Consider the following 12,237-nt stretch of genomic DNA (forward strand, 5'->3'; position numbering starts at 1 on the left):
CATAATAAATGAGTTATAAGTGACTGGAAAAGAGCCAGCAAGATATTGTCACTGACTGGGAGTTTGTATGTTTACTTGAGATATTGTATGTTATTATTATGCAGTGGCGGGTGCGTGTGTGTGTGTGTGTGTGTGTGTGTGTGTGTGTGTGTGTGTGTGCGTGTGTGCGTGTGTGTGTGTGAGAGAGAGTGAGAGAGTATGTGTGTGTGTGTACGTGCACATGGGAATGAGTGGGTGGGGTGTCAGGGGACGTGCACTGAAGTGAACATAAATGAATGAATAAACACGACTTATATTTAACATATTTTGAGAGGAATATTCATACAATGAAATGCATTTCAATGCAAAACGTTTATTTCTTCATTACACATCAACGTTCTTACAGTTTTTATCCCCTTTTCTTTTTTTTTTGTCTTTACATTTCAAATTTCTTCTTGCTAAATTATTTTATGATCTGTCAGGATAAAGAAAAAAAAAAAACTTAGGAAAACATTTATCATTTTCATCATCTCCCTTTTTTTCCCTCTCCCCTTCATCACCATACTGCAAATGGCTCTGGTGTATCTCCCAGTTTAATGACCACTGATGACGCACAACACAATTTCCAACTCCATCTATATGCTGTGGGTAGGCAGGGACACACAAAGCTCTTCACTGAAAACTCCTCTCTCTCTCTGTCTCTCTCACAAAGCCTGCATGCCTCTCATTTGTAAATCACTTAAAAGCATGACAAATGTGCATTGGAAGTTTCAGAGCGTCTCTGTTGAAAGCATTTGCGAGTCTCTCATTCACACCCTTCTCCGATACACAACCGCATTGTACTGACTAGACATATAGCTTGGCGTCAGACCAACAAGTCCTCCAAATTATACTACATAGGTCGTTTGACCATACGCTCCAAGAACGACCCAGAGGAGCATTTTCTAATCAGACGCCTCTATCAGCAGTAATCGGCAGGACAACATAATTTGTCAATTCATTGTTACAAATAATGATGTTTTACTTGTGGTTGGAAACAGGAAGCGAACAGCAGTCTCCTGCAGCAAACTCTACTAAGTCCACTTTTTGCAAGTTAGTATCTAACCAGCCACCCAACCCGCCACCTCCAAATATGGAAATTTGTCACCTTTGTCACCCTGGCTGCTAGATGGCGTCTGTCACTCAAACGTAACTATAGGTCGTTTTTGGCTATTGTGTCATTTTTCTAGGGAGGACAAGCTTTGTTAGATGTATGGTTATTGTTGCTTAACTGCTATCAGCTTAAATATGTAGCTGAAATATTTATTTTAATGAAAAGGCAATGTTAGCTTGTCCCTGGCAATGTTAGCTGTTTTCTTCTTTGCTTCTAAGAGAATAATGAGGTGTGTTTCGAATGATAGAGACAGGTCAGTGTGATTTGGCAGATTACATTCAGTGTTTCTATTTGTTGAAAAGAAAGGAGTTTTGTAGTTGTGAAATGATTTGAGCGCAGAGAGGCTGTTATACTGAAATCCAAAACAAAGGAGTCTTGTCCACAACACTAATCCCACAGAACATTTCTGCCATAGACTGGGAATTACTGTGTATTTCAATCATGTGATGGGCCATCAAGCCGGGGTTTACAGCATTTTCTTGTGTGTTTGGGTCGGTCTGAATGTAAGCCGTTGGGAAATGCAAAAGTATTTTACAATGTAGGTTCTGTATGAAACATACCGTATGTCAGCATGTTAACAGATTGACTCATTTAAACAAAAATGTGTGGACAGTAAAGGGAGGGGGAAGCATATTTTCAGCATTGCTTTTAAAAGTTGGGGTCATGACTCACCAGTGGGTCATGGAAGATTGTGAAAGGGTCACTAAGGTGTTACAAATACAAAACGCTAACCAACCAAAGGACTGTCTCCAAAGGACAGTTATTCACAGCTGCATCATAATAGTGTAGTCATAAAAATCAGATATCAAGTGGAAGAAATGTTGTGAAAAGTTTAGAATATGTGTGGGGAACTCGTATGCACTTGACAGTAAAACTGTACCTCTGCTTGAATTATTCTGTGGTATAACCACTGTACTTAAATATTGTGTTACCAGATTATTTGCCCCAATAACTAGTTTAGGGGGTTCTCTAACTGATAAAGCCAACATTTAGAAATGTTTTCAGTATGTTTTCTCTTCTTATGCTCTATGTGAAGTAATCAGAAACTAGCAACATCCGAAACATAAAGAAAATCTGTACACTTAGAAAGGGGCTTTACAAGATAAAAAATGCAAAAACCTATCAGGTCAACTTTTTAAACTTTCTGATCAATCAAATTATGCTCGTTTATACATGTATTGTAGGAAGAGAGATCTTGCATTGACAGAGCTTTTGTCAACAATTTCAACCCACATAGCTGGTAAACAAGCCAAGGCAAATTTAGACATAGTTAAAATAATTCATCATCTATTTTGAGGACAATGGTAGCTGTCAACAATTACTACTCGCCAGACAGAAGAAGAGATACAGAGATGATTTTGACGTCAGTCATCTCATCACATATAGGCCCACTGGGTAAAGTTGACGGACTACACAAATTCCTAAAAAGTTCAAATTACTCCTGTTTTTTGTCATTTCTACTGTGTTCGATTGTCATCATTGTTACTGGGATCAAAACACATGACAATGTGTGTTCAAGCCTTCCATGTCTAAGGACTATTCTCCCAGAGGTCTTAAGAGTTTCTGCTTTCACAGGAACGTTTACTGTCAAAACTGCTTTTGTCTAATAAAGCAACTTCCAAACTTACTTTTTACTGCTGTTATGAAGGAGTTCTGATATACTGTCTGTCATTCTCAAATGATTCCTCTTGTTTTTGTGCTTGACATTTTCACAAAGGAAAGCTAAGAGGAAAGCCTATTTTTAAGATGACTGAAAATCTTAAATTATTTTTTTAATTATTTCTGCAAATTATTTATTCTATACTAAATGTTCCTGGTCTTTTAACAATACAGTTATAGCTTTGTGTTAGATATCACTGTGTGTTTGCTAATAAATTGTCATATGTCTTCATTATTTCATCTGTCTAAGACCATATTGACACTATGTAAGGGATTAAAACCTTATGAAACAATAACAAAACATACAGATTACCTAACAAACTGGCTGCCAAGCAGTTGTTGCTATCCTCACATAGAAACCCTGACAGAAGTGTAACACATGGCCCATAGCCATTTACTATTGTATGCAAGTCCCCAAGCACAGCCATTGCTCATGAGGAGTGCTTTCTAATCTCATGAGCCATAAAATACAGTAGGGAAGTATATGCTGTTGCTTTCACTCAGCGTTTTTGTGTTTTCTCTGTTATCTCCTAATGAGACATTTACACACCAGATGTTGTTTAAAATTAGTCAAATTCTCTTTGAATTCAGCTTGCAAAGTGACGGGGAAATAAGAGACGGGGAGATAATTTTGTCAGATCTATACACCGACTGAACTGGACTGTTTGAAGTGGAGCAGCGCCTCTTACGCTATCCACCTGACAATTTCAACTGATTCAGCCATAAATATGCTGCAATGAATAATTAATAAGGTATACTTTGTCAAAGGATACATTATTTATCTCTCCACAAGTTCTCAACATCTCTGTTAAGCATCTGGTCACTCCCTGCAGGACTGTTATCCATTCCACCTCACCGTAACATACGTAGTGAAAGGATTACACAACACATCAAAGTTTCCAGCTCTGGTCCTCAGCTCCCTTTATTTCTGCTTTGTCCCTCCGAACGAGCGCATGAAACACACATATGCGCACCTCTGCTCCTACAGCCCCGCCACCACCCTTGTGTCTTTGTATGAGACCCCCGCCTCATCCCCATTGTCATGTTAATTACCTGTTTGCTCTGTTTTGCAGGAGCCCACCATCCATCAAAGCGTCTCCCAGCTTTTCATCTCACACAGTGCATCCCTACCTGTAATTAGGTTTGGGCAAGGGAGAAGATGGATTTTGTTAGCACCATGCAGAGGGGGAAAAAAGACATTAGGAAGTTTCCATGGCTGTTCTGGGACCAGCCTTTAATGGTGTCTAATTGATCTGCGCTGTCATGGGGCCATGGCTTCATGTGGTAGGAAGCTGATTATCCTTACGTGTCATCCTCAGTGCATAAGCATTAGCTCAGCACTCTGGCTTTTACAGTCAGATGCTGGTGCATGCTTGTGTGCGCACACAGGTGTGCACAAGGCTGCGATTATGTGCATCCAAATATAACTACAAATTTTCATGTACTCCGTGTCACTAAAACGTGGGGGAAGGGACTCTGTTTGCGCTTATGTCTATATGTGCATTTGCATTCAGGCAGTCACAGATGAGTATGCACTGTGTGTACAAGGGGTGAGTGTGTGTATATGTGGGGAGGGTATTTCTTTATGAGTGTGTATGCATGTTTGTATTTATAGTTGTTGAGGAGAGGAGAGGCTTGGCTGCGGTCAGAATAATTTAACATCCAGATGTGCGGAAGCCGGAGGGAAATCGATACAGACGATGGCTCCCAACCAGGTGATGAACATAATGTCATAATGCAGTAAGGATGGAGAGGGATTAATATTTAACAGTAATCTGGACTGAACAGATGGGCATTGCTGAAAACATTGAGGAGTGTTGAAGATGAGTTTATATCAAGGCCATGTAGTCACAGTTAACACTAATATATTAATCTAAATAATCATATTGAAATAATAATGAAGAGAAGCTGACTAACATATTTTTAGTAGATTGTGGATTACATTAGGGATCAGATTACACAACTAGGCTGGAATAATCATTTGAAGCTCTCATTAATTAAAAATATCCCTTCATGACAGCGTATGAACATCTATGTTCATGTTGTGTGGACGGAGAACATTTCAAAATTACATTCTCTATGTGTTTACTTCCATGTGTAAAGTAGCTGTATGTACTGTAGGGACGTCAATGCTGCTCTGCTGACCTTCAGCATGAAATGAAAAGTGTCTGATGCCTCTGGTGTGTTTGGAAGGGCTTTCTCTTTTCCGAAGATGGGCAGCCATGCATTATTGATTACAAAACACTCCTGCAATGCTATTTCATCTTTCAAGCACAGCTGACTGTGAGTTGGGCTTCATTTTACAGCAGTTCAGATTTAGTTTTGTATATTAATGTGTGCACCTTTTTTGTTTGGCTGTATGGTTTTGTTTGTGAAATGTTTTCTCCCTCTTTGTCCTTCCCACCTCCTTTCCCCATAGTACCCAGTGGGAGGCTAAATGGTAGATATGCAGAAACAACTCCCTTATCTCCACATCCCTCTACACAGTGTGCTGACAGTGAATTGCACAAGACAAAAGACAAAGGTAGGCAGAGACAAACCAATATGCAACAATGGGTGGGTGAAACACAGTCTTATGGTTATCACACCAAGTCTGTCACATCCAACAGCATTTATCTGACTGTATTTTGAGCTATGTGTTACAGTAAGTCTTACAACACACAATATCTGCACCAAGACACTGTGTGTACATATACATATCTAGTTATAAATTCTTCACAGTGCCAAAACCCTTTATCTGTAATCCGCACCAAGTATTTCAGATTTAGTAATACTTCTAGATATATTTTTTTGCCTGCATACATTTTATATGTTGGTATATTCTCATACCACACATGCATTTTTCTGTCACACTATGCTCTACTTGTGCTGTTTTGCACAGCCTGCATACTGTTAGCAAGATCTCATTGTAATTCTAGTGTTTCAGTTACTGACTATGAGATGTTGAATGTAAATGTTGCTGAATTCTTATTCATATTCTATATTTTTTCTGTCTCTGTCTTTTGTAGCTGCAACTTTTCGTATTTAACAATCATTAAGGGTTTGTCGTGTCTTGAATTTTCACAAAAAACAAAACAAAAGATACAAATCCTTTGCATGGACAAAAGCTTCTTTATTAAGGCAGAGACCCAGCAGCCCTGGGAGTGTTGCTGAGCGTGGCCTTACCTCCCTGGTCCCCCGTTGAGGATGGTCACAGGGGAGGACGCCCATGGCGACCATGGCTGTCAGATGCTGTTTTCATGATGCCGAAGAATGATTGGTTTCATGGATCTGGACAGTGCTCTCTGACAGCGCAGGGGGGAGATTGTACCACACCTGGGAGAAGAAACACTGGCAGGATGTGAAATGTTACTGAACAAGGTCGTTCCAAGGGTCATTGTAAGACCTGTCACCCCTTTCCCCGTCATTGAGGATTCATAGCCTGGCCTTGTGCTACATATGGAGAATATTGTGTCTGAATTGATCCTTTGTTTGAGATTGGAGTCAGACTTTGTCTTTGTCTGCCTCTGTGTGAGGTGATGGTGAATCTACAGACAACAATGTCTTGGTTTGAAAAGAAAAAACATACAAGCCAAAAATCAGCAAGGGCACCATTCAGACAACTGATGTCTCTGTTCTGACTCTGAATAGTCTGATGTCACTAAAATGCAACCGAAGCTTCCCATTGCTGAGAAATCATGAAATTAATCTTTAATTGCATAGGAGTTTTTCACTTGCACAGATACCTCATCTGCAAAGTGTTGCAAACAAGCACCGCATTTTCAAGTCTGACTCATGTCTAGCCTTGTCTGTGGAAAGGCACTGCTAGTATCATTGATGTCGGTGTTGTTGGTGAGGCTTGTTAGCATGAATGACAAGGCTAGAGATGGGACTCAACAATAGCAGCTCTCTCACACTCAGCAGGTTTTTTCACAACATGAGTTAAGCATGTCTCCAGGAGAGGTGGGCTTCCTGACAATCTCACTCCCAGAGCCCATGACAATTTTAATGATTGATCACTCTCCTCTTGACTGCAGCGAGAGGGAAGACAGCAGACAACAGAGTGAAAAAACAAAAAAAAAAAAAAAGGAGAGGGAGGAAAGAGGGGCGTGGACAATCCCACAAGGTCAGAATGATGTCCAGTCTTTTGTTTTCAGTGGTGAGATCAGTGGCCTGTGCAGCCGTGAGGGGACAGGCAGAGTAACTGGCGGCCTTGCAGGAACAGATGTTCTTACACAATCAACATGCACTTCGTTGGTTGCTTATTCACTAAAAGTAAAGGGGCTGACTTCCCCTTTTTTGAAACAAAGAAAAACACAGCAACGAGCCACAGCTTTTCACCTGTAGGCCGACAACGACAAAAAATGTTGCTGTGGCAATCAGGCTTCTATACATCCTGCAAAAGGTGAATTCATACAACAGATGGGGCATCTATTTATAGACATGTTAAATGTACAATGTACAAGATCCTGTTTGAGGAACTTTGAGTTTAGGTGGTGTTCTTTTCTTTGTTTGTTCAGATATGGTGCTTCTTTTTTGTTTTATTCCAGACTAGACAGAAATGTAAACGGCCTTTATTTTCTGTTTGTACCACTGGATTTGTACTGGAAACCACTGTAAACACTACATTATATTGCACATGTGCTATGTTTAGCCTGCAGTATCCAGTTCTGGACACTGTGGTCTGAATGGAATACTTGAAGTCAATTATCTACTAGCTCACCAAACAATTCCACCAGCAGTTTGAACTGTATAATAATGTGAAGTGGAAAATCCTTTTTCCAATGCAACCGCTGAAATAGTGATGATATCAAGAACAGTAATTTGTGGTCCATCAGCTGGAACAAACAGGTTCTCCAACAGTTACATTTCATGGCAATTGGTGAGGATTGAATCATAATGGTACACTCCATCACACATACACATCCTGTAGCTGATCTGAAAAGCATAGAAACTTACAGTAGACAATTTTTAGTAACAAGTCTTCTACAACAATGCCAAAGTGGCCCCCATGGCAAAAATGGTTCCATGACTTTTATTACTGAGTCAGACTGCTTTCTGTTTGTGAATGTTCTCCTAACAGGACAAACATTAGAAGACTTCTTCCTGACTTCCTCAGAGAATTGATGCAACGCACATCTAAAAACTCTATTCCAAGACCAGTTGGAACCCTGTGGAATTTATTTATTTTGTCAATAATTAAATCAATTAACCTACACAAATTATTAGTGTTTTTGTTCCAATTACTCTGAACATCCATCCATATTTTCTTGTTCTTCCCTCATTTTAACACACATCTCTGCTCCCTAATGCTCTGTATTCCATAAATAGAGTCCATTGAAAACATACATTCTCTTGACTTCCTGTCATTATGAATGTATGAAGACTGTTATCAATACCAACACCAGACTAACAGCCGAAGACAAACATTTAGGAAGTGACTCGGTTCATGTGATTATAGGAAAAAGATAACCATAGTCTTTCACACTACCTTAGTCATCCTGTATGCATTTTTGTGTGGTTGTGCACGCCCCCTGCATGTCTTTCAGTTGGAGTGTAAAATAAAGTTCAAGTGTTAGGATACTCACCACATGAACACACTAATTATATTAATAATACTCATTTTGCCAGGCAGAAGAGGTAGAGGAGATAAGATGTGAGTGAAACACAATCTTTCAGGCAGTTGAGATCAGTAGCACAGTCTTCAACACAACCAATCCCATTTCATCAGCACAGTCAGTTTGCTGGCATCTCAGGGATTATTGGGCCTTAAATGACCGAAGCCATTCATAACTCACTGCCTCCCTCTGCTGGTATTAATCAGAAATCAAAAAAGGGATTTATTGCCAAGTAGGTTTGCATATACAAAAAATTTGCCTTTGATTGCGCATAACAATCAAAATATATGCAAAATTAAGTAATAATAAATAATAAAAATAAATTGGAAGTTTACAATAAAATATATAAAATATAGTCTAAGCGATGATGTAATGGACAGTAAATTATAAGTCATTTACAACGCACCTCACACCCTGATGTGAGTTAAAAACTAATATATTATACTTTTTTATTATTATTATTTATTTTATTTTTTTATGTCTGATAGTCCGGGACTTGAGCTGTGTCATTGGTGGATTTATGGTCACCTTATTATACAGTACCTTATGGTATTTTTATTTCTTGTGGTAATATTATTGTATATGTTAAATGAGATCAAACTAGCCTTATTAATCAATATCTCAATTGCATTTAACTAGCCTAGATGTTAATTACTTAATTAATGACAACTTTTTTACTGTTGTAAACTTGGTCAGATTTACCTGCTAGGGATCCCCAGGGCAAAAAATAAGTTTTTGGCCTCTATAATCCTCTGTTTAAACACAAATCTATTTAGGTAGCCTATATGCACCATAACTTTGGACAGAGGGCCTCTCTACAAGAAAGGTATGGGTAGACAGAACATGTAATAATGCAGTGGGCTGCCCACCTTTGTCCTTATCATTTCAGTTATTAATGTGCTTTAGTGGTGTATACTGGCAAACAATTAAGATACGATTAAGAACAAACAATTAAGATTCTTGGCTTTCGGGGCCCCTGAGGGTTTACCTAAGTTACAGTACAGCTCTAGGTTACAGTACAGTGGTCTAAATTATTTATCATAAAATTAAAAAAACAACAAAATAAAGGTATTTGTTGATGTTTATAACCTATGCATGTTGTATTGTTTACCAATACAACCACATTGTTTGAGGACAACAACAAAAAATAAACTTAACCTAACTTGCACTGAGGGTGTACACATCATCTACGAATATTTAATTAATAAGTTATTCAGAATTATGAACTAGCACATTCCCTTATTGATAAGACAGAAAAAGAAGTGTTTGTTTTTGTGTGCACCTGTACACCCACATGTACAAAGAAGCAGACGGTAGATGTCTCCCTACTCCGTGCAGCTGTGTGTCTGCACGGATACGCTGCTGTCCACAGATGACCAAGTCGCCATTTTGAAAAGCAAATTGTTCACAGCACACCCGCCCTGAGTACTGGAACTATGCCGCGGGGCCGGCCTCGCAAACTGAGAGTTAAAAGCAACGACGAAACAGGTAACAAGTACCAAAATGCAGCGAATAAAAAATAGAGACTATGATCTATCCAAATAACCCGGTGTTATTTGGACAAACATATCTGCGCCTTATATAATAACACTTCAATGTAGTGTATATAGTCCCCGGATATAGTATTGCGGGTGGGCTTTGCTTTGTGCGGCGAAGGAGTGATTGAGGCGGAATGATATTAATAACGTTTCGGTGGCTCTTCTTATTGGCTTCCAGTCTAAATTGGTGTCCGTGAGAGGAAGAGCGGTGGTGCTGTGAAGCGTTAAGTTAAAGTACGCTTTTTGGACTTTATCGTTGTTTTATCAGCAATTCACCGTTAGCTTGTGTTTTGCTAACTAGCTCGTTTTGCTACCGTGTAGCTTCGAGGCTAACACGCTAAAAATGTTGCCCATTGTTATTTTTGAACGCGTGCAACACTGTAGCGAGTCTGTCCAGCTGCCGACGGATCAGTTATGTATGGAAGAAGTTGCCACATCCACATTAATACCGACACCTCAGATGTGTTGTACGAATGCATTCAGTTTGGTAGCATTTGGATGCCATCATTGGAATACAATATTGCAAATTTAGCTCAGTTATGATATATGTTCGCTAACTTAAATTGTACGTTAGCACGTGAATCCAAATGCGGATGCCATCTATAGTTGACAACAAAACATTAAACACGATATCATGTTACATTTTTATTTTGAATTTGAATTATTTCCTATAAAACACGTTAGCTAATACACTGTCCTAGCAAAGCTATTGAAGGTGACAGCCAGCATGGGCGTGTGTTAAATACCATAAAACAGTTTGTCTCGTCAGAAACATAATATAAACATGAGGTGACAGGAACCCAATCAATTTGTTTTACTTTACTCAATACATTTATACTTAACTGCATTTGCTGTGTGTAAAGGAGGTAAGGAGAGAGTGAAACCAAGTCAGATCAATATTTGCTCTTATTAATAGTCTTCTTAGTGCTCAGACCTTTGATTACTGTCATTGTTAAACATACAAATGTAGTGAGGAATAACATTTTAGAGGTATTTCTTTTTTTTCAGTGGAAAGTTAACTTTTTATAAACTGGATATTATGTATAGGACATAAAAAATGTTGGAAAAAATACCTTCAGGTTCAATTGAGTGTTTCTTTCATTGCGGGATTCAATGTTAATGTTCTTATTTGTTTGTTTGTTTGTTTTTTTCACTTGGCCAGTCAGATAAGTGGGTCAGAAATCTACTTGCTTGATGTCAATTTTTACTTGCCCGTATACAGATTGTTTTATTTATTAGCGGCTATTAAATGACAACAAAGACTAGAGTTAATTGTCATGTTTAATCTTTATTTAAGTAGGCTAAATGAAACAGATAAAGGACACAGGGTGTCATAGATGTAAAGCAACAAACATTCTTGCATATGGAAAATGGTATGACCCATCCCCTATATTTCACTGAACACAGTTTTTTTGATCAGCCCAGTTGCTTTCAAATACTGGAATAGACACCCTAATCCCACGGCAAATACATTTTTTAGACTCATTTCTTCCACTCCAAGCTTCCTGAATTTCCCTCTCTAATGTTTCTCGCTCTCAAGAGTATTTATGGCAGTGAAAAATGACATGCTCCATTGATTCCTCTGTTTGAAATGCTCACATAATCATGAGGGATGTTTGCTTCATGCATCACACTACAAGCCTACTCAATGTGTGATTGGTCAACGGCGCATGCCAATATTTTCCGATGCGTGCGAGTGGAGGGGGCTATGCTGCGTGCTGGAGAATGAGATATTGCAACAATATTGTAGGGATGACTATTGGTGCTTTCATAAAATATTAACACAATGAGGTTTTTGATAAATAATCATCAGTAATGTGGATATAATGACGGCAAATAATTGAACAGCTAGAACAGTCTGGTAAGTTCAGAAAGTGACTCACTTTACTGTAATGCAGCCTTTGAGAGCAGGAAAAGACAACACTTATGCCATATCATGATATTATGATATCCAAAATCTAAGACGATATCTAGTCTCATATCACGATATCGATATAATATCGATATATTGCCCAGCCCTAATTTATGATACGACGATGATCGAAAAAATTATTTAAAATTTATTATTTACTTTTTTTACCGCTTGCTTGATTAGGCAGTGAGTTGCTAGATTTACTAGCCCGACATGGCATTTCACTTGCCCTGAGCAATCGGGTAAGCCTTATTGTTGAACCATGATCATTAGCAGCCTTCAATAACAGGTCAGACTCTTGTGTCCTGCATTGGACTGTGAAAATGTATAATAACCTTCATTAGAAGAGCCATAATCCTGCTAGCTTTGTAATAATTTCATGTAGCCTAATTGTAAGCC

General features: G+C 38.7%; 2 protein-coding genes across 7 annotated transcripts in view; one reads left to right on the plus strand and one right to left on the minus strand.

The window, feature by feature from the left end:
• LOC121905143 (zinc finger protein 516-like) overlaps nucleotides 1-9,763 on the minus strand; it is a 65,560-nt gene extending 55,797 nt beyond the window's left edge. For 2 of the 3 annotated variants that reach the window (XM_042423157.1, XM_042423160.1), the window contains exons 1-2: nucleotides 5,957-6,816; nucleotides 3,845-3,922 (exon numbers count right to left, since the gene is read on the minus strand). The gene's annotated coding sequence lies outside the window, so the exon portion shown is untranslated. Of the gene's footprint in view, nucleotides 1-3,844; nucleotides 3,923-5,956; nucleotides 6,817-9,682 lie in introns of those variants that run through there. The other variant, XM_042423159.1, reaches the window with a different exon arrangement.
• LOC121905142 (zinc finger protein 236-like) overlaps nucleotides 9,752-12,237 on the plus strand; it is a 56,248-nt gene continuing 53,762 nt past the window's right edge. For 3 of the 4 annotated variants that reach the window (XM_042423152.1, XM_042423153.1, XM_042423154.1), the window contains exon 1: nucleotides 9,752-9,876. In XM_042423152.1, the coding sequence (XP_042279086.1) occupies nucleotides 9,825-9,876 (52 nt within the window). In that variant the 5' untranslated portion in view covers nucleotides 9,752-9,824. Of the gene's footprint in view, nucleotides 9,877-10,063; nucleotides 10,161-12,237 lie in introns of those variants that run through there. The other variant, XM_042423155.1, reaches the window with a different exon arrangement.

Source organism: Thunnus maccoyii, chromosome 10 (assembly GCF_910596095.1).
Source record: "Thunnus maccoyii chromosome 10, fThuMac1.1, whole genome shotgun sequence".
Lineage (NCBI taxonomy): Eukaryota > Metazoa > Chordata > Actinopteri > Scombriformes > Scombridae > Thunnus > Thunnus maccoyii.